The sequence below is a fragment of the Plectropomus leopardus genome, chromosome 2 (genome assembly GCF_008729295.1).
Source record: "Plectropomus leopardus isolate mb chromosome 2, YSFRI_Pleo_2.0, whole genome shotgun sequence".
In the NCBI taxonomy this organism is placed as follows: Eukaryota; Metazoa; Chordata; class Actinopteri; order Perciformes; family Serranidae; genus Plectropomus; species Plectropomus leopardus.
This window is the reverse complement of record NC_056464.1, coordinates 21,251,388-21,269,900: the sequence shown is the minus strand read 5'-3', so window position 1 is coordinate 21,269,900 and position 18,513 is coordinate 21,251,388. Positions and strand designations below refer to the sequence as shown.

Genomic DNA, 18,513 nt, shown 5'->3' with positions numbered 1-18,513 from the left:
AGAGGCATGCATGTACAAAAGATCACCGTGGTCCAACACAGTAAAAAATTTGCAGCGACAAGAAGCTTTTTTACATTAAAAGTAAAACACAACTTGTTTTGAAAATAAAAACACAGTTTTAGCCTCAGCTTTTTATCTGGTAGAACACATGTGGTTTCAAATTAAGGGAACAAGCACTGAATCTTAGACAGAAGAAGGTTGAGCCAGCTTAGGTAAGGTGAATCTTGCTTGGGTTTGTTTTTGTGTTGGGGGGTTGTTAAGTGCTTAGCACTGGACTTTCAGTTTCTCTCTGCAACAATAGGTGAGGTCAGCTGACACGGGTCACACCCTCTATTGATTGCCCAAGTGAAACCAGACAGGGGCGGTTCAGCTGGGCGCAATCAGTCAAGTTGGAAACAGCTGTGACTGAGTTCAGGTACCTAAAAAGGCACAGACTGCGCTTGAGCGTCAGCGAAAGTGTCAGCCCACAAAGTGTGAAGACCACACAGGGTAAAGACCTGCGAGTCTACCTGCGCGAGTCCACCGAGCAAGGACACCGACTACCGCTGCCGCCTGTCTGTTTTCAGTCTAACGCACAATGTGTCTCTCACGCATCCCAGTCATTGTTGGCAACCGGAAAAGACGCACAGTCTGCCGTACACGCAATCCGCAAAACCTGTCCGCTCTCCCAGAAAGTGGTCCCAGCCCATACTCAGTTACCTTTGGTCTCTATGGAACTGTCAGTCCGCAGTTAACAAGACAGAATTCATCAGTTCACTGGTGAAACTCTCAGACATTCAGGTCCTAGCCCTGACTGAGACATGGATCCGCCCAGAAAACTCAGCTACACCAGCTGCACTCTCTGAGTCCGCTACGCTAAGCCACACCCCTCGCTCCACTGGACAAGGAGGCGGTGCTGGCGTGCTCATTCCTGACAACTGGTCTTTCTCCACACTGCGCCCGTTGAGCAGCAACACAACATTTGAATATCATGTTCTTAATGTCACTGCTCCCATCAAAGCATATATTCTGGTTGTGTACCGCCCACCAGGGGGTAATCTGGATGGCTTTGTCTCTGAAATGGACATGTTACTCTCTGACATCCCTGATGATGGCACACCACTGATTGTCATGGGAGACATGAACATTCACATTGACAGTACTCTGGCAAACAACTTTCTGGCACGCCTCTCCTCCTTTGCACTTGTACTAGCTCCTTCTCCTCCCACCCACAAAGCTGGTAAAGTCCTTGACTTGGTGCTGACTCATAACTGCTCCATAGCAGATGTGACAGTTACCCCACTACACCTGTCAGACCATTTCTTGGTAAAAATTTGCAGCTACCTTTCCACAATTGCAGACACCCACTCAGAAAATTTCCCTCCGCAGAAACCATAAGTCCCTCACAGCAGCACAGCTGTCTGATGAGGTGAGCTCTGTCCTGCCTGACCACTCACACTTCTCCTCACTTTCTGTTAATGAGGCTACAGAAACACTCTGTTCCTCTCTGGCATCCTCTCTGGACAAATTCTGCCCCCTTGTGTCCAAACCAGCCAAGAAAAAACAACCAAGTCCATGGCTCTCTGAAGTTCTGAGAGAACAAAGAACTGGACTCAGGGCAGCAGAAAGAAAGTGGCATAAATCCCAAGAACCCACTGATTTGTCCTCATACAAACAGAAACTTGCTTCCTTTACCTCTTCCTTGCAGTCCGCTAAGAAAGCCTTCTATCAGAACAAGATCTGTGCTGCTACTGATTCCAGAAAACTGTTTATGGTGTTTAACTCCTTGCTTTCTCCTCCAGCTGCTCAGCCTTCCACTACACTGACTCCAGACATGTTTGCCTCCCTTTTCACTGAAAAGATGGCTGCAGTCAGCAACCAGTTCTCTGAGCCTGACCAGCCCAGTCAGCTCAAACCCACTACTGCCGCTTCACTCTGCTCTTTTGTTCCTCTGACCGAGGATGAGGTCTCCAGACTTCTTCTGAGCTCAAAACCTACAACATGTCCTCTCGATCCAATACCCACCCGCATCCTGCAGACCATCCTGCCCACTATCAAACCTGCAGTCACACACATTGTCAATTCCTCCCTAAAAACTGGCACTTTTCCTGCTACTTTTAAGCAAGCCCATGTCACCCCACTGCTCAAAAAGCCTAATCTCAACCCCGCCCATGTTGAAAACTACAGGCCAGTCTCACTTCTACCATTTCTGTCGAAAATACTGGAGCGCGCAGTATTTAACCAGGTCTCTGAACACTTGTGGAACAACAACCTACTTGACTCCTTTCAGTCTGGCTTCAGGTGTGCCCATTCCACTGAGACTGCACTCCTGTCAGACACTGAGTCACTGAGACTGGCTCGAGCTGCTGGTCAATCCTCTGTCCTACTGCTGCTGGACCGGTCTGCTGCCTTTGACACGGTGAACCATCAAATCCTCCTCTCCACACTCTCTGAGCTCGGCATCTCAGGTTCTGTCCTATGGTGGTTCAAGTCCTACCTCACAGGCAGATCCTTCAGAGTGTCATGGCGAGGAGAGGTGTCTAGGTCACATGGCCTATCGAAAGGGGTTCCTCAGGGGTCAGTGCTTGGTCCCCTACTCTTCTCTCTGTACACCACCTCACTCGGTGCAGTGATCCACTCCCATGGTTTCTCCTACCACTGCTATGCTGATGACACTCAGCTCTTCCTCTCCTTTCCACCTGATGACAGAACGGTCTCAGCTCGGATATCAGCGTGTCTGGCTGATATCTCCACATGGATGAAGGAACAAGACCTTCAGCTAAATCTGTCTAAGACCGAACTCATGGTCTTTCCAGCTTGTCCATCTGTTCAGCCTCGGATCAGTGTCCAACTAGACTCGAGCCTACTTGTGCCCACAAACTCAGCCAGAAACCTGGGTGTCATGATTGATGACCAGCTGACCTTTAAGGTTCATGTGGCCTCAGTTTCTCGGTCTTCTCGTTATGCCCTCTACAACATCAGGAAGATCAGACCCTTCCTGACCCAACAGGCCACACAGCTTCTGGTTCAGGCTCTTGTGATCTCACGCATTGACTACTGCAACTCTCTTCTGGCAGGCCTCCCTGTATGCTCATTCAAACCTCTTCAGATGATCCAGGATGCAGCAGCACGTCTGGTCTTCAACCAGCCCAAAAGAGCACATGTCACCCCGCTGCTAATTTCTCTTCACTGGCTTCCAGTGGCAGCCAGAATCAAATTCAAAGCACTTCTCTTGGTTTACAAAACAGTCACAAGAACTGCTCCAGCCTACCTGGAATCCCTGATGCAGGTCTACTCTCCTTCTCGCCCACTACGCTCTGCATGCGAAAGACGCCTGGTGCTTCCAGCCCAGCACGGCTCTAAATCTCTAGCCAGACTCTTCTCTTCTGTTGTTCCCAAATGGTGGAACAAACTTCCAAACTCTGTGCGTTCTGCTGTGTCCCTTTCTACTTTTAAGAGACAATTGAAAACTCAATTGTTCTGAGAACACCTAGGCACTTAACCTGACTCTTCTCTTCTTTGCCCTTTGGGGTAGATTAAGTCAGATGGTCCAAACCCAACACTTAATGATTATCTAGCACTGACAAAGTTGTGTGATGTTGTATGTTGATTGTTATCGTAAGTAGTGATACTGAGATTGTTGAATCTCAGATGCTGAGATCGCTACTGGTTATTACTTTGGTTTCCAAAAAAAAAAAAAGGGGGGGGGGCACTTCTTCTGCCACTAGACAGCAATACCTGTGACCAATCACACCTGAAGCACTTTTTGCACTTACTAAGGGTTTTTTCCTTAAGTCTAAATTCTTGCTTGTGTTGTCGCTTTGGATAAAAGTGTTTGTAGAATTGTAGAGTCATAAATCAAATACTCAGGTATTTGTAAGAGTTAACAATCACCTTTCCATCCACAGTGACCACCACAGGAACATTTTATGACCTAGTCTTTGAGTTGGTAAACAACATAAACTTGGTCTTATCCGCATTAAGAACAAGTTTTAGCTTATGCAGTGTATTTTGGACAACGACAAAAGAATTTTGCAAGTATTCAACAATGTGTACAAGAGTTGCCACACAGAAGTATACAACAGTGTCATCAGCATAAAAATATAAGCAGCAGTTAACACATTTTGACCTAGATTATTCACATGAATAGTAAATAAAAGCAGACCTGAAACAGAACCCTGCGGCACACCCTTGTAGACAGATATAATATCAGCGCATAGACCGTCATACCAAATGCATTGAGACCGATTACTAAGATAGCTTGCAAACCAAGCAACTGTTTCTTCTGAGAGCCCTGAGCTCAGAAGTCTGAACTTTAAAACTTCATGATAATAATGAGAGGATGTGGGCTAAAACATAGACATACAGCATAGTGGTAACGTGTATATTCACATACATTTATTCATAATGCATAGTCACAGAAGTCTCAGGAAAAAATATATCCAGTTACACAAAAATATGATCAAAATTTAACAGAAAACACATTTGAAAACAAAAATTACAAACAGGAGTTGAGTAAAAGTTTGCTTTAGTCATAAAATATAAGAGTAAAACTAAATACATTTTTAAATCTTGATCTTCAATTACAATACAATTAAATACAATTAAAAGGCAGTTTGGCACCCATGCTGTGCTTTGTACATCATAAACCTCAACTTGAAAATTGGATATAGTTGTAAAACTTGGAAAGGTCTGTTAAAAGTTTAAGGAAAACACATTACAGTATCGCCCTGTGATAGTCTGGCGACCTGTCCAGGGTGTACCCCGCCTTCCACCCGATGACAGCTGGGATTGGCTCCAGCACCTCCGCGACCCTTACGAGGACAAGCGGTTATGAATGAATAAATGAATGACATTACAGTATCCTTATTCTGGATTATACAAGTCAACTTCAAAAACAAGGTTTAGATTTCAGTTACAGTTATTTTGGCTGTCTGCTTCTCTTCCTCTATTACATATGAAACAGTTTCAGTGTGACTGCACTGTGCTGTACGTTACACCCTTCAGGTCTGATGCGGCTGGCTCTTCAGCAATGGTGGAGTACAAATGGTATAAGTCATTCTGGGAAAAGAAAGGATCCAACTGTGACATCTATTAATATATGTATGTAAAATGTATTTAATATTGACCTGTCAGACTTACAGTCTCTTTTTGAGGTTCTTGCCTTTTCACTCCCACAGGACCTGCTAGTGAGAAAGACACACAGAGTAAGATAACTGTATTCACACATACCCAGTGTCACTGGGCTGTGCATGCACCTGGTCTTTGTGACCAGTTGCCCAAGGCAACCAATGTAACTGATAAAGCTGGTCTGTTGTCCTGTGGGCACATTTCTGATGAAGGTACACTCTTAAAGCAGTAAAAGCCCACTCAACCATACTTCACTGTCCTAACGAGAATGTAAAGGGTGCAGCGTGATTAATTGGCTACTGTGGGACTTGGACAAGACCTTGTGTGTTAGAGGGCGCTGCCAGTGATACACATAAGCCACACTTCAATCAGGTCAACATTTTCTCACCCCAACTAATCACATGGTGCCTCTCTGTCAGTGACCCTCTGCATCTGCTGATGACATTTTAAGTATCCTTCTGCTTCAGCTGTTTATGTGCCGAGACGCCATTACCATGATGTCAACAATCCACATGGTGGGATCACACGGAACGTACCTTATGTTTACACAGCAGCACGTGGCAACCAAGGGGACCATCATGATGGTTATGATTGGGCAACAAAGTCACAGAAGGTTAGGTTTAGGCAAAAGAGGCACATGGTAAGGTGTAGAAAAAAAACCACACACTTACACAGGAAGTAAACTCTGGACTCCTGCATGAAAGTCAGTTGTTTGTGGGCCTTATCCACCTTCCCTCTTATCTATCTTATCTATCTATCACACACCTTATATGATGTTGTTACTGGCAGCATTATTATTTGACGCTGTCCCTCAGTGTTTCATGTAATCACAACCGGTTCTTCTCTGGCCACGTCCTCAAGTGATGCTACCCGTGCGCATTGCATGTAGTCGCGCCCAGTGCAGTCCAACCATCGTACGACATATAATAACAACGACACCGGTTCTATCTAAGCACATTCTCATCTGACGCCATCCAGCCACATTCTGGTTTTATGATGAGGTGGCTTTTGGTGTCACGCTTTTACACCGAAAGTACTGACATAGCGGACTTATGTGACGAGTTTGGAGTGAGAATGGGCTGGCCACATGGTGAAGCGACCAGGTGTTGCCATGAGGGGTGTGCTTTGTCTGCAACAGTGTTTAAATGTGTGCTGCATGTTAAGTGATATCCACATGAATGCTAAGATCTGAAGTTTTCCAAGAACATTGTATTGTAACAAAATGATCAGTGTTATTCACTTTACTTGTGATTTTAATGTTTTTGGCTGATTGGTGTTTATGGAGAATGTAGTGAGAGATTCTTGAAACCGAACACTTCTTCACAGTATCATCTCTTGTCATTCAATATTTTGCTCATGTGAAAAAGAGTCTTAGACCTGAGCAAGGGAGGTTATTTTTGTTTCAGTGCAGCAGTGGTTTCCCACAAGCGCTAGATTTTTATTTATGTTTGAGCTGCAGGGCTTGTGTGTTTGGTTACCATAAGCTGGTGATTTCCTGGCTGATATTTTAGTAGCAGTGAACTACATGAGCTCTAATAAACTGAACAAATGTGAAGCTGCACTGCACTCTGTTACTGGGAAACTGCAAAAACATTCAAGGAACCCAGCAAGAGTGTTTGTTTAGCACAACTGTGTGGTCAGTGTTAACCTAAATGAAAAATAGTATGAGTTCAGAGAGAGCACTAAAGCTGCACCTCCATTAGCTGACACCTTTCATCTGTATCATTCATGCTTCACTGTTAACAGCTCCTCCACCAGCTGTCTAGCTATCAGCTGTCTGGCTGTTATAACCTGACACTTACTCATATTTTCTTTTTAATTTATGCCAATGATGTTTGCTGCTGCTGCTTTCACAAATCATTTTCTCGTGTGCAAAATTCTTGGTGTTGTTGTTTTAACTTAAGTTTAATGCCTTTGGGTTCTTTGAGACCCTCCTTTAAAGAGCAATCCTTTTTTTGCTAAATGTTATTGATAACCATTTGCTATAAATGGCAAATTCTTTGAGTGTTACGTACTAAAGAAGTAGCTTTTTTTTTGGTGCTGATATCAAGTAGTTGTTAAATCATCTCAAACATAGCAAATCTTGAAATGCAATGATTGTGAAAATATAAGTTATAGAGCCAACTTACTTTTAGTAATCAGAGACAAACTTTTTAAAACAGTTAAAGAACAAGAGCAGCAATATAAAAAACTGATTCTGACTTTCTGAGACAAGCACGTCAACATTTCTCACCTGTTCTTTTTTTGTTGCAGAGAACCGCAGAAACCAGCAAGATGACACCCATAATTATTCCACAACCAGTCACAACTGCGACAGATCTCCATATCGTTTCTGCTTAGAAACAACAGAGGCCATGACCCAGTAAGTCTCACTTCTCACATTAAGCAAAAGCAGGAAGACAGTCCTGTGCTAACAACAGTTTTTCAACCACCAATAAAAGTGCACACCAAAGTGCATTAAAAGGTAATTAGGTTGCAAAGATAATTTAATCATTGATTTCAAATAGTAAATAATTGTACATAACATAATAACACATACTCACCTAAAGCTATTCTCTGAGGGGTTGCAGCGTCAGTCGTGCTAACACTCGACCCTAAGTGCACAGTCACAGATGTTTTTAAAACATCCACAGTGATGCATGGTGGCATTTTCATGCAATAATAAAAATCCTTAGTGTACCTGTTGTTCCATCACTAGATTCTGGGGTCATAAGAGTCATACTGGTGTCTGTGTGTGAGTAACCAATCAGTGAACATCACTTCAGCGTGCACTGATAACAAGATAATTACTTTTTATGAACATTTTCCCATTATGGATATTAAGCAAGAGTATATTTAAGAGAAGATTGAAGTATTAGGGTGAATCTTTGAAAATTTAAAGAATTACATTACCTGATTCTGTTTTTGCTGAAGTAGAAAAACTACCAGTGCTGTGTGGTGTTGTAACAGTCCACCCTGATGAATGAAGAAAAGCATATTTTAAAATAATAATAACACTCAGAAACACGTCATTTTTTAATTCATTCACACTCAGTAGGCCTCCCTATCTTAAAATCTGTTACCTAATGTCACGGGAGGTCCAGTAGTGAAAGCACGAGGGCTGCTAACAGTCAGATCTGTGGGAAAAAAAAACTTTTTAAACTTTTAAAATAACAAATATGGTAAGTGGTTTCTGACAATGATCTGGATTTCTGTTTAAATGTATGACATGTTTAACCTGTGGTCATCATTAGTGTTGGCATAGCTGGCGTCACGTGTGGCTCTTTTTCCACAATATCTACAATAAAAGAAGATGAATTTGGTACTTGTCAATAAAGTGTCAGGAAAACTACTTAAGTAGTTATTTTCACAAAACTAGAGACCAGAAAACAGACTCTTTTTCAAATGCAATTGTGACCATGTGAATGCATAGGTATGCTTTATATATGCCATAATTATTTTATGGTGTTTATCTAATTTTACACAGTCAGAATACACTTTATTAATAAATCTATTTCAGTGCACATGTTGTATAAGTGTAGCACGTGTATTCACATCTTACCAGTCAGACTGTATCGATCACTGCGAGGGGACAAAGAGTTGGGGTCACTTCCCAAACTGTAATCACAGCTGGCATCACTTTGTTGAACTGTACGAAGACTTCTCAGCAATTCATTCATTTTAAGAGTAAAGTGGCAGAACCATTGATTTTTGGAGTTCATTTTCTTCATTGTTTTTCTTGTTAGCTCTGGATGAGTTGCTTCTCCAAAGTACAGGTTACATCTAGTGTTTTCATTCGCAAATCCAGGCAGAATGCAAACGAAGACAACAGAGTCCCCAGGAAAATATTCTCCACTCATCTTTGGTTTATGACCTATAAAAAGATTAAAAGGTATTAAATATAAAGCACTCTTGTACAGTCAGGTACAATTTCATATGAGTCTGTGATTTCAAACATTGCTGACTTTAAACAAAAATCCAGCACTGCACACATCATGTCTGGCAAAAATAATTCTGTGTCTCATCTGATCTAAGTTTGTAATATGATCAGTATGATATTTAATCAAATATATCATCGCTCAGAATACAAATACTCTAACAAAAAAAGTAGATTTATTAACAGAATTTTATTTGATTTGATATATTTCAAACATGTAGGGGGAAAAATCTGTATCAGCTTCACCCACAGGTGGTATTTTAATACAAATAAGTGAATAAATACATAAATAAAAGGTGATCAATCTGTATTTCTCTCTTTATTTTGTCTGTAAAACCTAAAAAAAATTCAAAACTAAAATATTCCACCACCAACTTTTCTTGGACTGATACTGTATCCAGATATAACACTGGTAGTAGATGAGAGAAGCACTCACTGTGTATGGTGATGGAGGATGTGCCACTGTGTGGAGATGGATAATAAAACCCTCCAACCATTACGTTGTAAAAACACGTCAATTGAACCTCAGCAGGTGAACTCAGATGTGCCGTCTTCAGCAGCTCAGTCGCTGTCAGTGTCTTCAGACATGGTAGCTCTCTGGCAGCTTTTCCACTCAAAGTGTAGAAATAACACTGAGACACAGAAACAGTTGATGGAGTCTGACAGTTCAGAGTGACTGAGTCTGTGTCGTTGATCACCGCCGGATACACTGTCAGTGTAGGTGGAAGAGATGCTGAAAATATAAGTATATGTTGGATTAAATGATGGAAATTGATTTTACTTAAAATCATTGTAATAATAAATTTATGATGTTAGCAAGACATAATTTATCTGTCCACAGCAGCGGTGTTCACTCACTTCGAATGATGATGGAGGACATGTCACTTTCAGGAGATTCAGACACGTAAAGGTAAAAACATGTCACTTTGACCTGAGCAGGTGAATTCTGACGTGTCATCTCCAGCAGCTCAGTCCCTGTCAATGTCTTTAGACAAGAGAAGCTTTTGACAGGTTTTCCTCTTTCAGTGCGAAAATAACACTGAGACAAAGAGAGAGATGGTGGAGTCTGACAGTTCAACATGACCGTTTCAGTTTCTGTGATCACCGCTGGAGTCACTGTCAGTTTAGGTGGAAGAAGAGCTGAAAATTAGACATACACGTTATTTATATAATGTTACGCTAAGAACATTCCTAATGAGCAACAGTTATTTAATGTACAAAATAGACAACAGACAAAAAGTGCTGCTCAGCCAAACTATGTATAAACTTGTCTAATTAAGAGAAACTGACCTTGTGCTTTCATCTCAGAAAATGAATCTGTTTAAAAAGAAATTGAAAGAAAGAACAAGTGAAACAGATGTAAAAGTAACTAGTAAAGTCTTAATGTCAATGTTGTATTTCTCTTAACTTTAATAAAAAGTGTAACAAAACATACTGATATCAATATGTAATGGGCTGACAATACATATTAATCTGATGCTTGCAAATAAAATATACCTGTATTGTTGTGTAACTGCCTACATTTTAAATAGTTCTAATAACAAACAAGAAGTTTTTACTTACACATGAGGACGACTATCAGCAGGTGTTGAGCCATGATCAAGCTGAATAATGTGGAAGAATCCTTTCGAGACTACACTTGTGCGTCACAGACTTTGACATACAAAGCCATCATTTTGCAGAACTTACTGTCAGGTAAACCACAGCAAGTATCAGACGCGAATCACACTGACAGAAAGGCCACAGAAACACACAGACTTGACATCATATAAGGTTCACGTCCTGCTGTATATTTAGATTGTACCCACCACAGTGTTCAGCTGCTTCAGAAGAGTTTTTAATCACATATGGTCTTTCGTATTTGTTTTACTCATGTCTTCACTAAAAGAGCCTAAACTGGTAGGACTAGTGCTGACTTATGCAAAATTAAAAACAGCTTCAGTTAGACTTCAGATAAAACACTTAAGTTTTTACTAAAAGAGTTACTTTTACAGCAACTGTGAATGAATACAAATACATTATTCAGATATACACAGATAATGCACTCCTAAGAGACATGAACAACCTCTGAATTCTAGCAGTAATATCAGGCGTTCTGCGCTAAACTTTACAGGGGACATTAGAATAACAAACTGAGTTAGGGACGGTCTCAAAAGTGCATGCAAATGAGCCAAGGAAACTTTTCAGATTTTTGTCAATAGTTAAAAAATATATAAATATAGTTTTCAAACAAACTTTTTTTTTTATCTGGACCTCCTCCCATCACATACACAACCTTCTTTAAATATAAAAAAGCATATTCATCTATTTCTGCATTTACCCCCTCCTCTATTATTTTATACTTATCTTTCCAAATAAACATGTTTGTGTATGCTTTGATTAATTCACTTACATGGTTAAAATATCATATAATTTTGCTGGCAAAGGAAGCTGGAAGTTTAAACCAATCTACATAGAAACCACGACCACTTCTGTTATGAACCAAATACAGATACAAATCTTATACATATTTTTGTCACATGAAGATATATAGACAGTAGCTTTGCGTCACAACAAACACAAACATGCAATTATCTATAATATAACAACAGCATTTTACTTCTCATATCTAGAGTAGGCTAATACTGTAGTGAGGTTTTACCTTATATTTTGGGAGGATAACTTGAAAGAGACAGACTGCTCCTAACAAAACATTCACGATCTTTGAACAGGATTGTGCGTCAGCAAAAAGACATGGGAACCAATCATGTTGACTTTCCCTATAGTATGCATACTGATGGAGGGCAATGAGAGTGTTTTGTGCGGCCATCAAATGTGCATCAATCCTTAATTAACCAAAGACAAATGTCATATGTGGCACTGTGATCTTTTCATTTGGATTAAAGACAGTCAGACAACAAATAGACCTATAATTTTCAATTACTCACTAACTCTTAGAAAAAGGGAAACACTACACAGTCATAAGTCATAATTTTGCTCAAAGGTTACCCCATAAAGGAAATTCATTTAAGATTTACATTTACATTTAGTTCCCTTCTGGTCTGCACGCTCAGTATAATCAGCATGGGACCTACATAAAGACCACCAAAGACCAAATGCTGGCCACCTAACTGTCCGGCAGGAGGTGAGCTAGACTGCAGACACGCAGCATTGCCATAGCCATTCAGCCTAATCACTTGTTTAACTTCGCTAGCAAAACTGTCTCCATCTCCATCTGTTTGCTTTCTAACAGCTAACATGTGTAGCTAACTTGTGAAATAATCCCAGAAAAAAAAAGCCAAAAATAAGCACAGAAAAAGAAAACTAATGGTTGTCTTACTGTTAAATGACATAGTTTGAGATATAAATATCAATTAATTAAAAAGTAAAATATATGAAGATGTCCATGTTCTATCTAGCACACATTGTTTAAAAATACGACTAAAGAAGGAAGCTTATGCTGTTCTACAGCAACATTCCTCACCTTGCCTTTTTTTTGTCCGACAATCAGATTTATAATGTATTTGACTGATTAACAAATATTTCTTGTTTCTTTCAAAATAACGAAACTGTGTGCATGAGAAATGTGACCTGGTTGTTTTTGTGTCAGAAAAAAAAAGAAGGGGCCCAGGACAATGCCTTGTGGCACTCTTCAACTAATGGGCAATTCTATACACATCAGTTTCCCAACTATTAAATTATAAGATCCACCATAAAAGACAAATAAAAAACACATGGTTTAAAGACAGTTCTCTGGGCTTTCTTTTTTCTGTTTCTCTGTGCAGTAAAATTTTGTTTTTCAGTATGCCTGCAGGGTGCTGTAAACCATGTCCCTCAGGGCTGATGGAGGTGGATCCTCAGAGATGGTGGAGTACACGTGGTAAACATCCGGCTATAGAAAGAAGACACCAACAGTACGAGCTCTTTAAGTTAATAGCATCTATATCATCTATGTTACAAACATTCAATATTGTGCTTCATGTCTCACTTACATCCTCATTTTGAGACTCTTGCTTGTTCAGTTTCTCAGAGCCTGCGACAATAACACAATAAGATGATTGCTTTAGGTCAAGTTTGGCATTTGGCACTGCATTGAGCACACTGTAGATTTTATTATCACCTGCTGGTATCTAAAGATAAAGAAAAACAGGGGAGATGAAGTGAGAGGAATTCATTAATAACTACACATAGCTTGAGGAGCCTTGCTTCTTTAATGTTTGATTTTTGGGCGGTGGGAATGTTACATCTGACAGAGCAAGAAGTGGTTTTAATTACCGATCCTCCATGGTCATTATTTTTTATGTCCATTAAGTAATCTGCAACAGAAGGTAAAACACACTTCAATACACTAGAACACTATATATATGCTTTATACTGTATGAATATTAATACAGTGATGTTGCCTGACTACTTAACTTGTACGTTACCAGTGACATTGGCCTGTGTCCTGTTAAGAACAAAAAATAATTAGAAATGAGACATCACTTAACAGCTGTTACACAGCAGGGTGTGTCTGTATCACTATGACATTAGTTCATATGCACTTTATTTTTTGATTTTCCTGCTGTAAACAAAGTGAAGAATTGTCCTCAGAATAATATCCTGTGCTGTTAAATGTACAACTTTTTGTAATTAAAAAAAGATTAGACATTTTAAAAAAACATCTAGAAACACAATGCATTATAAGACAATAAATCCAGACGGAAATACTGCTCTTCCTACAAGCAGACCAATGTGCCCACTGCTTTAAAACCTAGGTTTTATTGGGGAGGTTATATGAACTCTCTCAACTCTTTTTCAATGAGCTGCTCTGTAGCATACTCACTTATCATGTTAGTGTTTGTGTCAGTACAGTTGGAGATATCACTGTCAGCAGAATTCAACACGTCCCCTTCTATAGGGAAAAGCAGTGGATGATCACCCAACACTTGGTCCAACCCTTCTTAAAATGGGTAAGCTATAGAGTATTAGTGTGCTGTCACCAAAACAAATACAACATCCTGCACTGATGCTCGGAACGCATCAGGATTTTAGCATTTATACTGCAAAAGATATGTGATGAAATGCATCCCAGACCACCTCAGCAAGTGTTTTGAATGATCGGATCAAAGTGCGTCTTGGTGGTCTAATATACATGCATTTATCGCTGTTCACTTGTGATTGGTTCACCAAAAGCACATTAACACCATGTGTAAACAGGGCCATTGATTCAACAACTGAAGTCACACTGCAGTGGCTACTCTAGGCAGATACTTGTAGTGAATATGACAAACTTCTGTATAAAAAAAAACCTCAGTTAGCTTTTGCTGAAAAGGTAAAAAAATTAAATCATATATACATGTCTTACCTGTTCTTTAAACATCTTTCTGAAAAATGCAATAAACAAAGAGAGATGAGCACAGCATTAGTTGAGGCAGAGCACTGAAGTTGTGCAGATTGGGCTGTTTTTGATATGATTTGAAATTACTGGCTCATTTACAGCTGTGTGGGTAGTAACATCCAATCATATTCATGCAGGTGTATACAGCAAACATTATAAGCTGATGCATATTTTTATCAGTATGGCTCATGCCAACACCATTTGCTTCCTCCACACTAACCTGCTCCCTATGTCTTATTTCACATTATTTTATTGATGTATATTCCTGTATGTGTTTATTCAGGTTGCATTAACTCTCTAAGGTAGGAATACATACAATACATTACATACATACAATACAATTATGCATTTACTTCATACAACACATTGAGGCTTTACTGGACACATAAATCAAGTTCTCACCAGTTCTTCTTTTGGTACAGAGAAGTGCCAGTCCCAGTAAGATAACGCCTCCAAAACAAGCCACAGCTACCACCAGTTTCCACTTCCATGTTTCTGTTTTGGGAGGTACCAACAAGAGTCAGTTTTACTTCTGACTTCTAGTGTATGGTATACAATTTTTTTAAAAAATACATGAAGCTTGAGCTATTTCTTTTCAACTGCTATAAATTTAACATTTAAATTAAGTTATGAGCATAATGAATCATTGAATGCAGGGTCATAATCACAAAAGGAATGTGTGTGTGTGTGTGTGTGTATGTGTGTGTGTGTGTGTAATTGCATGCTTTTTGTTCACCTGATGCTCCTGATCCTGGATTTGTTGGGGTTGCAGGGAACAAGCTAGAATCAGTGCTGGGCGTATGAAGTGTCTGACCTACTGTAATAAATTGAAAGATGTAAATAATTAAAAACATTTAGAAAAATGCATTTGTGCATTCATGATACACTCACAAGAGCCTCACCTATGATGAAAACTTTTTGAGTATTTGTGTCACCTGACTCCGGTTGTACTGGTGTTCTGGAGGTAGAGGTAAAACTACCACTGTTTTTTGATCTAGTAACAATGACTCCTGGTGAATGGAGAAAAATTTGAAATTAGTCACAATACTCACATATGCCATAATACACATATGATTTGTTGTTAATTAAAGTCACACTTTAAATATCTATCTAAATATCTAATTTTTTTTTACCTGACTTTTCTTTGGTAGGAGGTACAGGAGTGGAAACATGGAGTCTCTTGGTTTGACCTGGTGAATAAAAAACTTGTCACGGTATTATTTGATTTTGTTTGGGATTTACACTTAAATGTACGACATGTCCCACCTGTGGTCATAGTGGAAATCTGCAGAGACTGTGTCATGCGTGACTCCTTTTTCACAAGATCTACAATAAAAAAAGATGTATTTGAACCTGTTTGCTTCATGTGCGGACAGCTGTGTGGGGCAGGGTACATTTGCATTCACTTCAGCAGGCAGAATTAAAGAAACACAACTTGTGATCAACTAATGTAACATATAACACATCTATGTTTTTGTTACCTGTTACTGATTTCACACGAGCTGTGGAAGCACCAGGCCTGCTCTCAGTCAAATCTGATGAATAATGCATAAAAAATTAAGTCTTTCATTTAAGTAAAGTGTGACGATGTTCTGGATTTCTTTTAGATGAAAACATGGCCTCACCTGAGGTGATAGTAGAAAATGATCTTCTGGAGGCCATGCTTCTTTCTTTTTCCACAATATCTACAGTAAATTGAGAGGACATTTGTGCCTGTCAATTTTATGCATGTACAAATAATTGATCAAATGCGCTATTTCTTTTTGTGCAATGATTTAAGCACAAAAAAATGAGAAGTTTAAACCACCAACGTGTTCTGTTTAGCCGTGCCTGCTCTGGTGATGATATCAATAGGTCCATCAGTCCACCACTTTGACCCAGACTGAAATATTTGGTTTATTGCCATGAAATGTTGTAAAGACATTCATGGATCCCGGAGGACTTATCCCAAATAACTTTGTGAACCCTGACTTTTGCTCCACATTTCTACAAGACGGGGCACCAAAATGAAAGATGCCCAGAGAATGAAAATGCCCGAACCCGTTGCTGTAAACTCTTACTGGGAATCCACATCAAACGCAAGACATGAGCGGCTTTTAAGTGCTATTTAAGGGCTCTGTGTCTGTTCAGTGCACACTGACACTTGCCTCCATTAAGACGTTACAGTCCTCAAAACAAGCAGTCTTTTTTTTTTTATATAATCCTTTTTTAAAATAAAGACTCACAATCTGAAACACATAAAACTGATATGAAGGTTTAATCATAGGAGCAAATACAAGTCAAACTGAACTTATCCAATGTGTCTGATTCTGATGTCGCAGTTCAAACTATTCAAATTACATGCAATGGAAGACAAACTTGAGCAGAGACTTACTTTGTGATGTTAGCCTGAATTTACACATTCAGTGGAAACTCACTTTATCACAATCAATTATGTTCAAGTGCAGTGTCTCATATAAAGTCATTGTAGATATGTGTTCATGTCTTACTAGACTTACCAGTGAGGCTGTATCTATCACTGCGAAGAGACAGAGAGTTGGGTCCAGTTCCCACACTATAATCACAGCTGGCATCTCTTCTTTGAAGGAAAAGTAGATGTCTTTGAAAATCGTCAATTTTGACAGTAAACTGACAGAACCACCGATTCTTTGAGCTCATTGTCATCCAGATGTTTTCTGTCACAACTGGACTACTTGCTTCTCCAAAGTACAGGTTACATCTTGTATCAAGATTAGCAGATGGAGGGAAAGAGCAGGTAAAGATAATGGTGTCACCATCATAATGTTGAGCACTCATCTGTGGTTTCGGTCCTAAAAAAAAAAAAAAAAGTAATTTAACACATTGTGCCATACTGTAATCAGGTATGTTGTAGCAGAGATTAGCTGCGTTTCAAACAAGTCACTGACACCAAGTCATTGGTTTATCTTGCACTAATGTGAAATATGAAAATATGAAAGAGAAGTCACTCACTGTGTATAGTGATGGAGGATGCTTCACTGTGTGGAGATGGACTATTTACCGCTTCATACTTTACAGTGTAGAAACATTTCACTTTAACCTCAGCAGGTGAACTCTGCTTTGCCATCGTTAGCAGCTCACTCCCTGTCAGTGTCTTCATACATGAGAAGATTTTGGTAGAGTCCTGCCTCACAGTGTAGAAATAACACTGAAACACAGGGACATCCGATGGACTCTGACAGTTCAGTGTGACTGAGTCTGTCTCTGTGATCATCGCTGAATTCACTTCCAGTTTAGGTTGAGGAAGAGCTGAAAATGTAGATTCAAACATACAGAAAGTCATATTTCAAATACAAGAATTTTCATTTATATGATAATATTCCGAATGACAATTTGTAATTTACTACAGGAAGTAAAGACAAACGAGACTGTAATAAACTCCCCATACAGTGATAACACAGCTGGACAAGTAAGATGATAGATCACGGACTGACCTTGTACTTGAATCTTTTGAAAGGAATCTGTTGAAAATGCGATGTGTTAACAAGATCAACAGACATAACAGTAATTCATTGCTATCTTCCACAAAATGTAAAAGGTTAAGATCAAGATATATTTTATGTGTCCTGATGGTAAAATCAGTTATTAATTCTGTGCTGCAGTTGATAAGTTTACAAATTAACATTGCAGAGTGACAACACAGGCAATAAGAAAACACTTAACATAAAATCACAAACCATAATAAAGACAAAAACATAAGTGTGATACAACATGCTGATACGATTAACATAAGTTAATGTTGTGTGTGTGCTGTCAACCTGCATTAGTTTGTAAAAATCAATTATGTATAAATCAACAGGAGGTTTGACTTACACATGAGGATGACAAACAGCAAGTGTCCCTCCATGATGAAGCTGAATACTAAAAGACTGTCCAGACACTTGTGTATCTGACGACGTAGAATTCAATTTAAGTGTCATTTTGCAGAACTCGCTCTCAGGAAAACCACAGCAAGCATCAAACGACTCACACAAGCAAACTGACCACAAAAAAAGTACTTTCATACACTTCACATCAGCTAATTTTAATACACTTCATAAAGGTGCTCACATCTGTACACATTTTGCATGGTCTAGGCAAGCATGCAGTTATTTGATTTTGTTCTGAAAAT

The 18,513-nt window shown here is 39.4% G+C and overlaps 2 protein-coding genes across 7 annotated transcripts; both read right to left on the bottom strand.

Moving 5' to 3' along the window:
- Positions 1 to 4,490: 4,490 nt before the first annotated feature.
- Positions 4,491 to 10,708, bottom strand: LOC121952328. 4 transcript variants are annotated; one of them, XM_042498939.1, is made up of 14 exons: positions 10,589 to 10,708; positions 10,316 to 10,342; positions 9,884 to 10,165; positions 9,462 to 9,758; positions 8,651 to 8,962; positions 8,327 to 8,386; positions 8,172 to 8,225; positions 8,002 to 8,064; positions 7,790 to 7,837; positions 7,653 to 7,703; positions 7,343 to 7,444; positions 5,122 to 5,165; positions 4,899 to 5,040; positions 4,763 to 4,793 (listed from the first exon to the last, which is right to left on the bottom strand). In XM_042498939.1, the coding sequence occupies exons 1-13, from the start codon at positions 10,620 to 10,622 to the stop codon at positions 4,948 to 4,950; spliced, it is 1,467 nt and encodes a 488-aa protein (XP_042354873.1). In that variant the 5' UTR covers positions 10,623 to 10,708; the 3' UTR covers positions 4,763 to 4,793; positions 4,899 to 4,947. The 4 variants fall into 4 exon arrangements, with proteins under 4 accessions (XP_042354892.1, XP_042354864.1, XP_042354882.1 ...); XM_042498958.1 differs by having other exon boundaries at positions 4,491 to 5,040; positions 5,122 to 5,162; XM_042498930.1 differs by having other exon boundaries at positions 4,491 to 5,040; positions 10,589 to 10,707.
- Positions 10,709 to 12,147: 1,439 nt separating this feature from the next.
- LOC121955060 lies at positions 12,148 to 18,271 on the bottom strand. 3 transcript variants are annotated; one of them, XM_042502860.1, is made up of 16 exons: positions 18,216 to 18,271; positions 17,837 to 17,863; positions 17,355 to 17,651; positions 16,883 to 17,194; positions 16,010 to 16,069; positions 15,866 to 15,919; positions 15,651 to 15,710; positions 15,518 to 15,574; positions 15,287 to 15,394; positions 15,121 to 15,201; positions 14,787 to 14,879; positions 14,352 to 14,370; positions 13,280 to 13,451; positions 13,125 to 13,134; positions 12,997 to 13,037; positions 12,148 to 12,896 (listed from the first exon to the last, which is right to left on the bottom strand). In XM_042502860.1, exons 1-13 carry the CDS (start codon positions 18,247 to 18,249, stop codon positions 13,412 to 13,414), a joined length of 1,242 nt encoding a protein of 413 aa, XP_042358794.1. In that variant the 5' UTR covers positions 18,250 to 18,271; the 3' UTR covers positions 12,148 to 12,896; positions 12,997 to 13,037; positions 13,125 to 13,134; positions 13,280 to 13,411. The 3 variants fall into 3 exon arrangements, with proteins under 3 accessions (XP_042358794.1, XP_042358800.1, XP_042358795.1); XM_042502866.1 differs by having other exon boundaries at positions 15,121 to 15,198; XM_042502861.1 differs by lacking the exon at positions 13,125 to 13,134.
- Positions 18,272 to 18,513: the final 242 nt, after the last annotated feature.

Coding starts and splice junctions, on each gene's coding strand:
- LOC121952328 (XM_042498939.1), bottom strand. CDS start 10,622: ATGGCTCAACACCTGCTGATAGTCGTCCTCATGT. Junction 10,166..10,315: donor TTCTGAGATGAAAGCACAAG/GTCAGTTTCTCT, acceptor TCTAATTTTCAG/CTCTTCTTCCACCTAAACTG. Junction 9,759..9,883: donor GTCCTCCATCATCATTCGAA/GTGAGTGAACAC, acceptor TTATATTTTCAG/CATCTCTTCCACCTACACTG.
- LOC121955060 (XM_042502860.1), bottom strand. CDS start 18,249: ATGGAGGGACACTTGCTGTTTGTCATCCTCATGT. Junction 15,711..15,865: donor TCGTGTGAAATCAGTAACAG/GTAACAAAAACA, acceptor TTTTTATTGTAG/ATCTTGTGAAAAAGGAGTCA. Junction 15,202..15,286: donor TCAAAAAGTTTTCATCATAG/GTGAGGCTCTTG, acceptor AATTTATTACAG/TAGGTCAGACACTTCATACG.